The 18098-nt window shown below is 34.1% G+C and overlaps 1 protein-coding gene across 1 annotated transcript; it reads right to left on the bottom strand.

Moving 5' to 3' along the window:
- Positions 1-5610: 5610 nt before the first annotated feature.
- LOC127833993 (uncharacterized) lies at positions 5611-11775 on the bottom strand. The gene is made up of 3 exons (XM_052359530.1): positions 11387-11775; positions 9695-10979; positions 5611-6658 (listed from the first exon to the last, which is right to left on the bottom strand). Exon 2 carries the CDS (start codon positions 10713-10715, stop codon positions 9765-9767), a length of 951 nt encoding a protein of 316 aa, XP_052215490.1. The 5' UTR covers positions 10716-10979; positions 11387-11775; the 3' UTR covers positions 5611-6658; positions 9695-9764.
- Positions 11776-18098: the final 6323 nt, after the last annotated feature.

Below are 18098 nucleotides of genomic sequence, written 5' to 3'. Positions count from 1 at the left end.
ATTGTGTGTCAATAAAACAATACATATTTTGTCAGTTTCGCTTTAAAATATCATTTAAATATGTGGCAAAAATGTTACTTTTATTTGTTATGAACACCCTAAAATTAAAAAAAAACAAAAACCCGGTTACGGTGTATATGGAATCAATACCGTCACGGGGGAAGTAGTGTTACACGAAGGGTAGAGTGTCTGGAAATATAAATTCTGGATCACTGCACTGTTTTTGTAACACTTCCAAATTTCATATGAACGGTGGAATGCTTCTGTTCTGGCCATGTTTGGCAATCGCCCTTATACTGTCAAATAGTTATAATTTTTTGGGACATACGGTATGAACAAGGCAACACAAAGTGCGCCTTGAGACGGTTCTGTAAAGACTAAAGATAAACATGAGAAACTGACTCATTACGACTGTAAAATTTGATATCATTGTGTCTTGCAGTCATGGCAGAGGGCTGTCAGGTGTCATTTTCTCGTGTTACCTTGAATGCAGGGGTTGTCATAAGGCACTTCTCGTCTTGCATTGTTCCGCCAATGTGGGGTGAGAATAGCAGTTTTATGCCATACAATAAGAGTGTTTCATATCCAAACTAATTTTCATTATGCAGTAGTCTACATGTGACCTTGACCTTTGAGTAACATACCTCAAACACACCAGTATATAAGGATAAATACATCAAGAGTTATGTACAACTAACTAAGGTACATCTACACCGAGTATGTGAAAGTGCAAAGGTTAGTCAGAGGTTGCTGTATTAGTTGAATTTGTTTGATGGTAGTTAAGATAATATTTAAACAAGAACCGTTCGACATTCACGCACTCGACTTTTCTCAGGGCAGTGCTAGATTATTATTATAAAATGAAAATCTAAGTGAACAAATATACGTTGAACATGGGGCATAATTCTGCCAAAATATGTTTTGGAGTATCTGTCTTGCAAGTTTGTGTTCTCCTTTTGATAGTTAACAACAGCCCATTGTATAAAACTTGGATATCTTATCCGCCGGTTATCTTTGTCCACTGCTTAAATTTGTCCAAATTCGTTAAGACCTTGGTTAACTTTAACAACAACAAAAAAACAATATCAAAAGCATGTCATGGTCTCGTTAATCTTTTAATACAATTGGAATCCAAATTAAATTATCCAAAAACCAGAGATATTGAAAAAGATAACCAATGATAACTTTTATCAAAGTTTACACAACTGGCTGCAAGTGCTCAAAGTTAGAGGTGAAAAAATCTTTGATTGTTGATGAAAAATGGACACCAGTCATACATTTAAACAAGACTGATGTCCTCAACTACACTGGTCTGATAACAATAACTCAACATGCGTCGAAAAGTAAAGCTAAAACACATTAACATGATTAAGTCAAGCAAGGGCAAATACAATTAATAATGACACTGTTTATTTTAGAAATTATTTATTTAAAATAAGACAGACTTTTTGTCATATCACAGCATAGGAATCAATGTGAAATCAATGTTATCAAAAAGTTAAGAATATAAGAAAAAACAAAAAACAAACAAGAACTCCGCGGACAAAATTGTGCTACGGACGCAGACAGGACATGAAGCATTGTACCAGAAATAGAAATTTAACCTATAAGATTTAGTGTGGCCTTGACCTTGGGGGTAGGGACCTGGCTGTTCAGCATGAAACATTGGACAATGATGATGAACAGTTGTGCCGAGTTAAATGAAATTCACTTGAAAGATGACGAAGTTATGCTCCAGACACGAATGAAACATGAAACTGTATCATATATGGAGATTTGACCTATACGTGTGCCTTTTACATAATAGGTAGGTACCCGGGTGTTTAACGCGACACATCGTCTAATGATGGGGAACATTAGCACCAAGTTAAATGAAATGCGCTTAATAAATGACAAAGTTATGCTCCAGACACGAAACATTGTACCATATAATCATATATGGACATTTGACCTATAACAGTGACCTTGATCTTTGAGATAGGGACATTGGTGTTAAAAGCAACATATAATCTAATGGTGGGAACATTTGTGCCAAGTTAAATGAAATTTGCTTGATAAATGACGAAGTTAAGCTCAGGACACAAAACCTTGTATCATATTGTCATATTGAAATTTGACCTATAAGTGTGACCTTGACCTTGGAGGAAGGGACCTAGGTGTTAAACGTTACTCATCGTCAAATGATGGGTTACATATGTGCCAAGTTAATTAAAATTCGTTTAATAAATGACGAAGTTATGCTTTGGACATAAAAAAATTGTATCATATTGTCATATATAGACATGTTACCTATAAGTGTGACCTTAATCTTGAAGGTAATGACCTCGGTGTTGAGCTTGACACATCGTTTAATTATGGGGGACATTTGTGTCAAGCTTAATGAAATTCGCTTGATAAATGACGAAGTTATGCCCTGGACACGAATCATATTGTCATATATGGACATTTGACCTATAAGTGTGACATTGACTTGGAGGTAGGAACCTGGGTGTTAAGCGCGACACATAGGCAAATGATGGGGAACATATGTGCCAAGTTAAATGAAATTTGCTTGATAAATGAAGATGTTATGTTTCGGACACAAAACATTGTATCGTATAGTCATATATAGACATTTGACCTATTAGTGTGACCTTAACCTTGAAGAAAGGGAAATGGTTGTTATGTGCAACTCATCATCAAATAATGGGGAACATTTGAGCCAAGTTAATTTAAATTTGCTTGATAAATGACAAAGTTATGCTTCGGACAGACACCAAAAACTGTATCAAATTGTCATAAATAGATATTTGACCTATAAGAGTGACCTTGACCTTGGAGGTAGGGACCCTGGTTTGTAAAGCGCGACATATCGTCTTATGATGGGGATCACTTTTGCCAAGTTTAGAGAAATTTTCTTGATAAATTACGAAGTTATGCTCTGGACTCGAAACACTATCATATTGTCATATATGGACATTTGACCTATAAGTGTGACATTGATCTTGGGGGTAGCAATATTAATTTATGGCGAGACACATCGTCTTATAGTAGGGAGCCTTTGTAGCAAGATGGGTGAAATTTGATTAGTGATAAATGGCAAAGTTATGATCCGGACAAAAACGGGACGGACACACAGACGGACGGACGATCGCGATTCCCATATCCTCCTCCGACCTATCAGGTGGGATAACAACTAAAACAGAAGGATATAAAACGCGAAAAAAACTTGAACATTTGTGTAATACAGAACTATTTCAAACTCTTCACAGACACGCCTTTTAAACTGAGTAAACTTTATTAAATAATAATCTCAAAGATGACAATGTATAACATTTATGTTCATTGGTATTTGCTATTTTTTATTAAAATGTTACTAAAAGTATACATTAATATTTTATTAAATGTTATAAAAGTATACATTTATTTATCAGAAAACTTAAGTTTTAACTTTGTTCTCAAGAATAAAATCTTTAAAAATTACCGTTTTACATAAAGGGATACAGTTTCCCTTACATTAGCAGGAATATTTTCACCAGTCATCAAGCAATTTCTAGGGTGAATTAAAATGTATTTTATAGTTAATTTACAATATTAATTATTTTCAGCCTTATCAAAAATGACTTCTATTTCTTAAATTGGTTCATTTGACACTTTTGCTAAAATATACACTTTCATTGTGTAAGAAATGAAATCTGGAAAAATTAAAACAAACTATGTTATATATAAAAAATATCAAAAAATTTACACATGTTATGTCAATCTGACATTAAGAAATTTGAAATCAATATCCAAATTTGAACAAATTAATATCAACACTTAAGATACCGTGGTTTAATAAGTGCTCTATAAGACATGTAAAAACATAGCAATTATAAAACACAATCCAACAGTACACAAGTATACATGAACATATATGCTGGCATCTCATGTTTAAAACCCTCAAGTCAAATAAACAAGGCCAAGATGGCGCTAAATAAGTCTATGTAAAACTATTTACCAACAGGACAACATGGAAATCAAAAGAAGAAATACTTTGTGCTCAAGTGAGTAAAACCTAATTTCTAAAATAATGAAAAAACATCATAACATCATCAGTGTCACCCTCCTTGGGTATTTCTTGGGTATTTCTTAATACTTTTCATTAAATATCGATTAAAACTACATAGTATGAGCTTGGTTACGGTTGTATAAAAAACCATCTGGGTTTTCATTGGTTAATCAATCGTACCCAACTACTCCCTTGCCATAAATCTGTCCAAGAAACATAGTTTTATTTAGTAAAACAGTTTTTTTGACATTTTGAACTGACACCTGAAAATGGGGCATACCGAACCCCTTTCTTCCAATTCGCAGCTGCAAACGTAGCACAGTATGTGTCCACAGACTAAAAAGGTATCGCAATATCTATCTCTGCAAATCTGGCATGTTGGAATTCTAGGATAGGTAATACTCTGAAAAGAAAAAAACAAAAACACTCACAAAAGACCATACTTACACTTTCAACACTTCATGTTAAATAATTAAGGTCTTACAAGGTTTTATAAAGTGCCTCACACTCTGGGTAATTAGTTATTTTAGAATTGTTTAAACTCTATCTTTTTTAAGGAAATCAGTTGATAAAATGAAGGACAACATCTAATAAATATCATCTCTTGTACATAAACAGGGAAATTTTGTGTATTTCCAGCTTGCTTCCATTTTTAAAGAGAATTTTAACAACTTACCACTGGTGACACATAACCATGGTCCGAATGCCCGTCCAGCTGCTGGTTCCCAGATGAATGCCCGTCCAGCTGCTGGTTCCCAGATGAATGCCCGTCCAGCTGCTGGTTCCCAGATGAATGCCCGTCAAGCTGCTGGTACCCAGTTGAATGCCTGTCCAGCTGCTGGTTTCCAGTCGATTGCCCGTCCAGCTGCTGGTTCCCAGTTGAATGCCCATCCAGCTGCTGGTTCCAAGATGAATGCCCCTCCAGCTGCTGGTTCCCAGATGAAGGCCCGCCCAGCTGATATTTCCCAGATGAATGCCCCTCCAGCTGCTGGTTACCTCTATTGCAGTGTATTTACGACACAGCAAAAAGTAAAAAAGCTCTGGGACAGCTGTAACAAAAAATATAAGTTTACCACTGAAAACATTGATTTTTATGAAAATATGCCTTCCCAAAGTATATTGATAAAAGAAGTGTAGACCAAAAACATTTCAAACATTTTTAAAAACAATTAATATCATTCTTTTATGCAATTAATAGATCTACTTTGTATTAGTTAATTAAAACATACTTACAGACCACGCGTAGGTTATTCACGTTAAGGCTCTGAAGTGCATCTAGTTTTAGATCTGGCAACTTTCGCGAATTTTTTAAGGTTTCGTGAAAAGTTTTCAAGAAAAGTCTTTCGTTATTTTACTCCTTTCGTGAAAATGTATTATTTCCAAGGTTTCATGAAAAGTTATCTGTTTTCGAGAAAAGTAATTTATTTTCGTGAAAACTTTAATTTATCTTTATGTGGTGGCAGTTTAGAGCACTAACAGGGAAATATTTGTGTTAACATAATTCATTTACGAAATCCGCCATTATTTTTCACGTTATTTCATTTGGTAAGTAGTGGCACAAATATGCTTCCATAGAATGTAATGTAACCGTCGTGCAAGAGATTGACATCTCAGTAGACGGGTTGTTTCCCGGCTATTGAATGTTTTTACGATACGGTTACAATGTACTGATAATTAATGTGCGTTTATTTCCGAATATTTCCGAAACATTTGGTATTTAAAGATGTTTAGAAACGAGGAGAGGGAGACTAGGAAAATGATTTTACACTAAGCGTATCTTTGTTTGCTGTTAAATTGAAATTATTTTAATTGGACATTAAAAGAAATGTTAAGAAAGACTAATAAACCGAGGAACTTGTGTTTTATGTAGTTATTCACGGAATAATTGAAATATAAATTAAACTAGATTGGAATGAATCTCTGACTTTGTTAAACATTTGACCACGCTTTGTTATACGGAGAAATTGACATTATTAGGACGGAAATAAACTGCATTTACTCAGTTAATACGATCAACGTCATTACGGCAAATTGCACATGACGTTGTTAAGTAAACTGAATAACGTCACAGTCATATGAGTGCATAGTTATGTGATATTCAAAACTATAATAATGAAAAACATATTTTGTACAGCAATTCGGTTAAATGATAAACATATATGTATTAAAATGTTTCTATTGTGACAAATAACATAAATGAAATAGTCAATCTTTTTTATGTTTTTTGCTTGTTAAAGCTCCAGCTAAGCTCTTCAATCAGTGGTTCTTTGTCAAACACCATTATGTTTTCATTATCCTTCATTCCCACAATAAGCGATTCTTTATTCTTTCTGTAGCACACAGATATTGGCCAGTGAACACCATCCTCCTCTGTTACAACCTCTGCCATTCTCTGTTTGCCATCTCTGTCAACCTGAAGAATAGTGTTTGATTCCATGCCACATATCAAAACTTGTCCTGAATCCATTACATGGAGGCCTGGAAGCACCAACAGGTTGCCCCAGCGTAGAGCACGGGTTTTCCATGTGGATATCACGTTGCCAACCCTCGTTAGCGTTAACAACTGGCTTTGTTTCCAATTAACAACATATATCCTTTCTCCGTCTGCACTGACTGCACAGGAGGTTACTGTGGTATTAAAGACAAGAAAGATGATCAGTTAATGTTTAATTCTCGTCATACATACATTTGAGTGGAGTTGAAAGTGATTTTAAAAATTAAAACAAGGTTAGATATAAATAAAAGTAGTTTTATTGTTAATTGGGGATGTGAACAAATATTTGAATATTTGAAAATCGACCGAACATTCGATTCCAAAATAAGTATTTAAATATTCGATTTTATGCAAAGAAACTTTAAAAAAGAAGAAGGGGTTAAGTCGCATATTAGGTTCAGTGTATACAATTTTCGTTTTCTATCAGAAATTGTTTGGACAATAGCTGTCAAGAATGAACGCGGTAATAATTTGCATACGGGAGGGTATCAATATAGGGTGGTGTTTTTATTGTTTTTTTTTTATTGTTCATGGATTTTCGTAGTTCAGCGTCTCGTAATGAATACTATATAAGACATCCCTACTTGCGTTACCTTCAAATGACATCTCATTTTAATCATTTTAATTGCTATATCCATATTTTAAAGAGTGGATTATCAAACCAGAGTTAACGTTATTATTAACCAAAAACAAATGCTTTGAAATAAAAAAACAACAAATTATTATACGTTAAACCAACTCACAATGCCAACCTCTCGTGTTGGAATCATTTCACATTATAACTAATCGATTAATTGAACGCTTGTATATAAATGTAGGTTTGTCTGAATTTTGTATCAGTATGTTGTAACTAAATTAATCTAAACAACATGTGCACAATGTGTTTTTTTGTTTGTGTTTACTTTGGAGTAAAAAAGAAGGAATCTATTTTGTATCACATTATATCAAAATGTTGACATCGTCATGGTGTCTAATCTGCTGACAATGTGAATACAAAAACAAACCTATTATCCCGGGGTAGTAATCCAAACAATTAAGTATATATTTGAAATAAATGAGAGTTACGATATTATGTTTACCGGAAATATCTTTTATCTAATGAAAATAAAATGCATTTTTTAAAAAGAAAGGACATTATTAATTGTTGTTTTCATGAGTAATATATCTGTTTTGTTGTTTCAAAGCTGCATAAAATATACGATTTATAGTGACAATCAGGAACAGTACATTGCTCCGGAAATTCGTTAGTACAGACATTCAAATCTAACGATTAAAAAAGCAAATATTCGAATACATTCGAATAATGACAAACGGATATTCGAATATCAGTATTGAGAGTAATACTAGAAATCAAATTAACCTTCATGACGTTCAAATTTCCCTTTAACAGCATACTTTTAATATTTTAATATAAAATATCCATTGAACATAGCAATATTTCTTTAAATATCAACACACTATTGGCCGCTGAAGTTATGCATTTTACCGTCATATTGCTTTTCTCTGTTATACATAGCTCTGTAAGGGGCATGTTCATAGTTTCAAAAAATGTTCTAAAATTAAAAAAATGCGTTTTTACTTGTGACGCATTAGCTTTTGTTTGAAGAGGTCCCGGCTTTATGCCAAAAGGCAGACACCTTTTTAGTTTTATCTGCTTATCTTCAATATAAAACTATCCCAAGTCATTCAGTTTATATAGTTTATTCATTTATCGACATTAAAAAAACTACGAATATCTGTGATAAAATTCCTTGAAACGAAGGGACGAGCATACAACTTTTATCACATTTCATATTTGTTTGCTATCCCATGATCCCCCTTTGCGGACGGATGTTCTAACGGACGGACACTATAACGGGCAGATGGACAAACATACATCAGGGACGAAACAGTTATACAAAAGACCGGTCCAGGAAATTTGTAGCGGACCTAAAAAACCCTAATATCGTTTGCTTTAAATTGGCCGTTCCATGGTTATCCATTGTGTGCGTGTGAAGTATTTATTTAATGCCATCTGTGTCCAACGACATGCATTTGTTTCAGCGTAATTAAAAAAAGACTGCGTGTTACGATAAGGTTTCTCTCCTGCTACGATGAAGTGTATTTATCTTTCAAGAGTAACAGTATATTTTTGTTTGAACTCGCAAATAAATAACTTGGGATCTGGGCTATTGGAGACGTTACATTTATTTCACTTCTGAACAAAAATTTATTAAAGGTGCCTTTTTCACAGATTTGGACATGTATTGAAGTTGGTCATTAAATGTTCTATATTGATAAATGTAAACAATGGATCTAAAAAGCTGCGTTAAAAAAAAAAGAATCAAATAAAAGAAAGAAAAAAAACTCAAGTGGGCTCGAACCACTGAGCCCTGGAATAAAAGTCTATCGCTTAAACCACTCGGCTATCTGAGCTCACACAAAGAGTGATGTATTTTTAACTTTATATAAACAATCCTCGTAGTATCACAAAATATAACGACAACAACAGAAATCTCCAAATTATTCAATCGTTTCGAGTTGCAACGCTTGATAATTTTCAGGTTTATAAATCGTTAAAAGATGCATATAATGGCTATTTTAGAGCATTTTTAATGTTCAGCATTACTCTTTCCTCACAAATATCATAACTACAACGAAAATTTGCGAATCTGAAATAATTTTTATAATTTTGTCAATTTACCAAAACGTGAATAGGCCCCTTTAAGTGTTTTGACTGTTTTCCAGTAAACTATATCGATTGTGTAGTTTAAATATCAGCTTGGTATCAGAATTATCTTTCTAACGATATAATCACCATCGTCTGATTGCAAGTTGTAAATAAAGAAAGCTTTATAAAGTTTATATTGAAATAACTTAAATCATAATATTCATTGTGCGGTTTAATAACAATAAAAACCTTAAACTATTTTAATTCCAAATATCTCTGATTATTATTTCTGATAGCAAAAGACATTCCCATTTAAGTTTTGGAAATAATTTGTAAATTTTAGTAGCTTTATGTTTGTGTTATAAAAAAAATAAAAAAATATATGTGAATACATATAAATATAAACATATATATAAATACATGTTTTTACCAAACCTAACGATTTGTCATAAAATAGCTTAAAGACATTATTGACACCTTAAGATTGGTTCTTAAAGATACAGATAGCGATAATAATTACCGGTCATTCCACCTTTTGTATCTTCATACATCTTTCTCCCGTCACACGTCATCAGTCGTCTCCCATCAATCTAGTAGTGGTACAGAGCTGTGCCAGACGTAACATAAAGGTTGCCCAGGTGGTGGTAAATACCCATTATGGAATGTGAGAGCTTAAATGTCTCGTCATGTTGCAACTTCAGACTGCTTAGTCCTAATAAAGGTTTTTTGAGTCTGATGAAGTGGACTTCCCCGCTATTCAGAGCAACAGCCAATAAACTGGAGTCAATGATGCACGTGGACAATGATTTTCCAGGAAGGTCACAGTGGTCAGTGACCTTAAAGGACTTGTCCAGAAGCTTAATCCTGCTGTTGTTCCAGTCTGTTACGACGAGTTCTCCAGTAGCAGTCTCACATATACCGGATATATAGCACGTCTCTGAATCTTTCTTTATTCTCACTGTAGTCATCTTACTTCTGTTCACCGTTATGAGTTGGTTTGGATCACACTTCTGCGATGATATGTTCATACTGCTGGTTGTATGTAGTTCACTTGATTTTGTTTCGCAATTTGCTGCATCTATATTGCTTTGTGTGGCGTTCTGTTTAGTTTGCTTCACTTTCATTACTGGGTTAGTTCCAGACTTGCTATGTATTCCAGATACTTTCTCGCCCATCCGGCCTGGTTTGGATGTGGATGATTCAGGGTCATTATTGTTGTATATCATTGTAGTTGTATATACATCATGTCTTTTCTGTCCGAGTGCTGAGTTTACCAGGCTAGGTATGTAGCCCAATCCTGAAAGAATGTCAACACAATTGTTAATGGTTTTATCGGGACTGAATGCCAGTGTGGTCACATCCTTTGTTGTCATTTGTTGTAATTCCTCTTTCGTCTGGTTTAACTCTTTAAGGCATTTTCTGTATTTAATAAACTGGAGAGCTTCTTTGTTATCTGTTCTGTTCAGCCAATCATGTTTTTCAATCAACTGTTTGATTGAGTTATTGCAATGTTCAATATCAGTTTTATGGATATTCTCCATCTTGTCAGTGATGCGTCTAATTCGTTGATAGTTTCCTTCTGCAGCTTATCCAAAGAATCATTGATTGCCTTGCGTAAATTATCGATTTCTTCCATAGTTGTGTTGTTAACAGTTTTAAGAGACTTTAAACTGTCCTCAAAATAATCTTTCTTCTGCATCAACTGTATACGCAATGTTTTGATAGTTGTTGTCAATTGATCTATCTCTCCTTCTAAGTGCACCTCTTTCACTTTGTCTGCTATAAGTTTAACGCGGCTGCATGTCCTGCAATGCCAAACTATTTGTAAATTTCAGTGGTTAAATCAGTCATGCGCCTTGGATTAGCAATTTTAATGTGGGTAAAGATGTAGGTTATCATTTACATCGGTAAATTATTGTTTGATAGCATTTTGTTTAATGATTTCGAAAATATAACATTGTTTGGACATCAGTATTTGAGTGAAAAAAGGAATATGTATCGTTTTAAAACGTGTCTATATTTAAGGGAATTACCGTCGATATGCCACTTTAAATTAGTTCGATGGTTTGTTAAACAATCGATTTGGTTTATTTGAAATTTCAAAAAATGTTTACAACTGATAACACATAATGTGTATTTACTGCTATCCATAAACGCAATATGGACCTAGGTATGCTCATAACTAACAATATGTTATTGCATCTGTACTTACTGATGATTGTATATATGACACACAGTACATAAAAGTTCATTGTGGTCCTCACAAAATGTTTCCAATGTCCTATCTATGTGTATCCGACATCGATCTAAAATATGTGATTTTGCAATGGCAACTGGCCATTTGCTGATGGATTCCTTGCCCAAGGTTGCATGCTTCTGAAAGAGCCTTGTATGATGCTTCATACATTTTCCACACAAAAACGTCGTACATTGATCACAGTAAAATTCAGCCTCTATGTTTCTGTCATTTCCCTGGCATGTGCCACAAGGAAAGTCAAAGAACACATCTGATCCGCTATGAACTGAAAAATCAATGTTGGAAGCCATTTTTGTCGATTTTTATCAATGACTTAATAAAGTTATACTCCTACTTTGAGTGATATCCAGTCATAGGCCTGTATGTTGTGACTTTAGAACTTGTTATAAATAGCCATACCAGATGATAAACTACTTACGGTTATCTTAAGTAGTACATTATTTGAACAAGATTATTTATTGCCTCAACTGCGCAAACGTTTACTACGTTTTTCAAAACACATAACACTTATGTTCGACTACATTTATTGAGTTTGTATTTATATTGCTTATCTCATGTTTGTTTCAGTATTATAAACACGTTTTCATCTCTACATTATGCATCAGCTGGCATCATTTATTAATATTAATGCAACTAAAGATTCTTAAAAGTAGAAATATCTTTAAACCTATCCGAAAATGCGTAATAATTTGTTTAACTACAACATACTTAGTCTAAGTCAACAACACTCTAATACTTAATTTGTTAATGTTGTCTGGCACACATGACATATATTCGACATTTTGGTGTATAGTTAATGTTAAAGTGTTTTTTATTTAGGGGACATGTTTCAGATGGATAATCCAAATGATGCCGGGCTGGTATCTTTAGGGGTTTCTGAGAAATCTGAGATGGCGTCCAGGATGGTCGCCGTTTTGATCGTTTTAACGTATGTGGTGATATTATCATGATTTTAACCATTTGTTTGGATCTTTTTAGCCAAAATATAAAAATAGTATGATGTTTATTGTTTTGAAGTGAAATAATCGAAATCATGTTCCAGATTACCGGTAAAGGATAAATGCCAGTGTGGTCGCTTATGCAAAGAATTGCAGTTAAAATTCCATTCCACTATATTGAATCGCAATTTGATGCTATACACTGAACTCATTGTATTTTGGAATGGCAATTTTTGGAAAGACCATTCAATATTTTCAACTTAAATCCCTTTAAAGTATTATTTTACATATATGCACGAAGAGATTACAGAGAAGGAAACTAAGAAACCATAATTAACTTCTACACATATTCGTTAAGCACAAAGAATTTACTTTTGTTTAATTTACATCGGTTAAGCATAGACTTCATAAATAACTTAATCATAATAATTTATTATGTTCCTAATACATTAAAGAATATATTACGCAAATTACTTCACTTTAGCAAGTGGAACTTGTTTAAGGATTAGTTACTTCCCTTGTTGTTGCTTTCGCTATTATATAATATTATTTAAAGAATCGAAATATGTTTTAGTCGAACAAATATGGATGGATGTTTCTTCAGCTCATTCAGCAATTGTAGTGTCAATGGTAAGTAAAACAACATCATATTTATGTATTTAAAGTATGTATGTGTTTATGCATTGAAAAGCTTGTGCTTATGGATGCATGTATTTGACGTCGCATGGATTTAGTGCATTATAGTGCAGTGTGTGTATAATAGTAAGTCTGTATGATACGTAATGCATGAAAATTATCAAAACCGACTAAATAAAGTTGTTGTTTCATGGGTGTATTTAATGTTCTAGCAGAAAGGGAAGGTGATTTGCCGCTGCACTTGACATCAGTTAAGCTCATGTTACCATACTTTGTTGCCACTTAACACCCACACTACGCGAGATATGGCCTCTATTATCTTAGGTCAATTGAGAAAATGCCTGAAAGCGACCAAGATAAGTTCTTAATGTGTGAGCATTTAATGAGACATGTTAAGGGATATGAAATGCCATATGGAGCGACATGTTCATATAAACAACTTTTATGAAATATAGCCATGGCAAGAAGGTAACTATATGTTCTACACTTAAACCTGAACCTCGAAAGTTTTGGAGTTTGAGCCTGCATATTTGCAGCAGGATGGAACAAGATATGAGAGAAATGAACAGTGTCATTTAGTGGACACTGATAAACAACACAACGAAGAAAAGCGGTGAGGATTAATGCAGATGCAAAGGATAAAGTAAATATTCGGAGTATGTCGACATGATTTATTGATCCATTGGATACAAGCAAGCAACCAATAGGTATAGTGTTTTGGTACTGGAACAATAGCACGTCTGCTAATGTTCATCAATCAATCTATATTGGCAAAACCCAAATGATGGAATAGGAAATCCAATTGCCGGACAATTGTAATAGTTGAATATATAAAAAGCTTGTGTCAAGAGTGTTGGCTCACAGGCAAGCTCTAAGGATAATGACATAAACCATTTACTAAGCCCTTAGTTGGCCCCAGTGGGCCCCAGTACCTTCTGTTATGTTTAATGAAACAAGAGAAAAGGGAAATAGGAAAAACAAAATCGGAGCTAAAAAATCAATTGAAAATAGAAGTATCAGAGCAGCACATTGAAAGCAATATCACTAGTTCAGTAATTGATTGATCTGCTGTCATGTATGTCACTGGCCCTTAGACAGAAAGATACATCATTACCATACTCTAATTACAATATACAATTATAAAATTGTCATGACATTGTAACGACGTCCGCATCTATATCAAGTAACTTATTTGCACAAGAAGGTCGGTGGTTTTGCGCAGATGGGTGAAACGTTTGAATATGAAAGAAAGAAAGAAGAAACGAAGACATTTCCATTTTAAATGATAATAAGGTTAAGTTGAATATGACATTCGACAGTTTTGAGGTTCTTTTTATTTTACAACGTACTGTTTTCTTACCCTATATTATTTATCCGATTAATGTGTGTTAAAAATTATGTGGACTGATCGGACATGATTGCATGCATGATTTTGGGCGATAAGGGAAAAATATGTTTCTGTATGCGCATTTACGGACGGGTCAGTAACATCTTTAACACACATTATGATAACCGCTCCATGTTTTATACTTTGTGTTTAGCAACTAAACTTAGTTCAATGGAAAGATAATTAAAATACAAACGTATTGACATCGTATTCATATGATATGTAATGTGACACGTAATAAGTATGCTATTTCAAAAACCTTATGTTGATAGTTCGGAGTTTGACATCCGGCTTCCTGTGATATTTTCTTAAGAAAGTCTTAAGATCTTAAGAAAAAAAAACATCACGCGCGCAAGGTATATGACACTCATTCTGTTTAAACTGACTTTAATATTACATGATATTTTCTTAAACTGTTCCTAACATTTCGTGCATAAATACTCGTATGGGAGTTCGCCATTTAGATAATTTAAATATTTTATATGGGCTTATTTTCTGAATGAGTCACAGTCCTGAATAAAAAAAGAACTGAGCTGATTTCAGGACTAAATAGCCATGACTGCAAACGACAGGAGGCAGCACTTAAACACAATGCTTTACAATCAATGCATGATAAGGTTTATTGGTGACATCATTGTTATGCAACAATATAAATATCAAATAGGTCAACAAGCAAGTTTTGAGCATAAAATATACATTTTATTAATGCGGTAACTGAGTACAACTGTAGTTCATACATACATTTCGGACTTATGCCGTTAAACTATATACCATATTGTATAAAAAAAATGTTAATATCAATTAAGAGCAGATAAACGTTATGTATATTATCAGTTTATACATGTACCATGCGTACATGACATTTGTATGTATGTTAAAATTGTACATAAACGTGCATAGAAGTACTTTTTGTCGGTAAATTCACGAATGTCGAACATACTAAGGCATATATCAACGCAACAGAAGATGTTCTAGTAACATACTTAAAGTTTTAATTGTTTAATATATAGTCTAAACCAAATATTCTAAAAATCGAATCAATCCTAAAGAGTCGGTGTAAGTACCAGTGCAATAACATCCTCTCAAGAACGTGTCAGTACAAATGCATAGACATGCTCAAGAACAATTCTCAGTACCTATGCAATATCATCCTCAACAGACAGTGTAAGTAGTAATGCCATAACAAATCAAGGGACGGTATCAGTACAAATGCAATATTATCTGAAGAGACTGTGTCAGTAATGCAATGACATCCTCAAGAGGCAATTTTAGTACCCATGTAATGGCATCCTCGAAGAGCCAGTGCTTATACCAATGTAACGATAACGATTTACCAATGTAATGACAACATCAAAAAGTGTGTCAGTACCAATACGATAATATATCAAGAGACAGTGTTAATATCAATGCAATGACATCCTCAAGAGACAGTGTCAATACCAATACAATCCCCTTTTCAAGAGGTTATGTCAGTATTAATGTAATCAAATCCAAAAGAGAATGTGTCAGAACCAATGCAACGACATCCTCAAAAGACAGTGTCAGTACCAATGCAAATATATCGCCGAGAAACAGTGTCAGTACTAATTCAATGACATCCTCAAGAGACAGTGTTTATACCAATACAATGCCATCTTCAAGAGGTTATGCCAGTATTAATGTAATCAAATGCAAAATAGATTGTCTCAGAACCAGTGCAACAACTTCCTCAAGAAACAACGTCAGTATCAATGAAATGACATTCTCAATAGACATTGTCAGTACCACTGAAATAACATCCTCAAGAGACAGTGTCAGTACCAATGTAATGGCATCTACAAGAGACAGTGTCAGTACCAAAGTAATGCCATCCTCAAGATTCAGTGTAAGTACCGATGAAACAAATCCTAACGAAACCGTGTCAGTACCATTGCCACGACATCCTCAAGAGGCATGGTCAGTACCAATGTAATGACAGCATCAAGAGGACTGTGTCAGTACCAATACAATAACATCGGCAACAAGTGGCGTGTCCGTTGCAATGAAATGAAATTCTCAAAGGACCATGTACCATGTACCAATGCAATAACACCTGCCAGAGAAGTGTAAGTACAAATGAAATAACATCGACATAAGGCAGTGTCTTTTTATATATGACCAGTACCAATTCATTGACTACTCAAGAAACAGTGCCAGTAACAATACAATAACATAATCAAATGACACGGTACGTACCAATGCGTTGACATCCACAAGAGACAAATTCAGTACCATTAAAACAACATCCTCTAGACACAGTGTCACTACCAATGCATTGACATCCGCAACAGACATTTTCAATGCAATAACTTCCTAAACAGACAGTGTCATCACCAATGGTATAACAACCTCAAGAGACATTGCCAGTACCAACGTATTGACATCATATATCAGTACATATACCGTGATCATCAAGTAACAGTGTCCTAAGTTATTAAGTGAATTCCACAAGAGGCTGCTGCAGTTCCTACACAGTGACATCGACAAGGGACAGTGTAGTTACCTATACAGTGACATCATATAGAGACATTGTCAGTACCTATTCAATGGCATCCTCATGCCGCAATGGCAGAGCATATGAACTGACATCAGACTGAGGCAGTGCCAGTACCTATACAGTTACATTATCAAGTAACAGTGTCAGAAGATATAAAATGAATTCCATATGAGGCTGTTTTAGTACTTATTCAGCGACAGGCACACGAGACAGTGTCAGTACCTATACAGTGATATCATACACTGTCAGTACCTATTCAATGGCATCCTCAAGCCGCAATGTCAAAACCTATGAAGTGACATCAGACAGAGGAGGTGTCAGTACCTATACAGTCACATCCGCGAGAGGCAGCGTCAGAACCCATTTAGTAACATCCTCAAGAGATATTACCAATGTAATTACATACTCAGGAGACAGTGTCAGGAACATCCTTAAGATACATTGGCATTACAAAACAAATCGAGGGGTTAGAGCAAATCACTTTTTTGCACGTTTAGAAAGCTATTCAAATACTCTTCAATTTGCACTATTCCCTGGAATCATATCTTGTATACAACATAGTATATCTGACAGAACCAAGGTGCCCTAAGTGCTTATCGACAAATCCCTTGTATGTCAGAATGCTTTATATCCTTTTCATGACTGCAAGAAAGCTTTAATAGCACTTAAGTCTTTTTGGCACAATATGTTTTCATACATATTGAGAGGTAATACATGTGCCAAAAGGATTTTAGTGCACTTAAATCATCTTAACATAAGTAGTTGTGCCCCTTATTCAAGGTAAAAAAATAAAATATGAAGCCCTTACCTTGGTAAGGAATTACTGTATCTGGTTTATATCAACAGGAAACACAAACTATTGTGCTAATGGGTAATTAGATAGGGATAAATATGACTTTATCGGTGTTTATGTTGATAAAAGACACTGTTCTCCCACTAAGATGGTAAAATAATATAATTGTTTCAACACCTTTCTCATTGAAAGTTCTTTCTTATAGAAAGAAGATGTTTTCAAAGAAAACTACTTTTACAGTAAAAGGTAAGATTTTTAGGTATTATATTTGTGTGTAAAAAGCTGTTATAATTAAAATACTAAAATGTTTCACATTTGGACTTGAAAGGCAGGAAGAAATTAATGCTTATCTTTTTTAGATTTTGCAGTAATTAATTTTATACTTGTATTACAAGTAT

This window comes from Dreissena polymorpha, chromosome 6, assembly GCF_020536995.1.
Source record: "Dreissena polymorpha isolate Duluth1 chromosome 6, UMN_Dpol_1.0, whole genome shotgun sequence".
NCBI lineage: Eukaryota > Metazoa > Mollusca > Bivalvia > Myida > Dreissenidae > Dreissena > Dreissena polymorpha.
The sequence above is the reverse complement of the archived record's forward strand: the minus strand, read 5'-3'. Positions and strand labels throughout refer to the sequence as shown.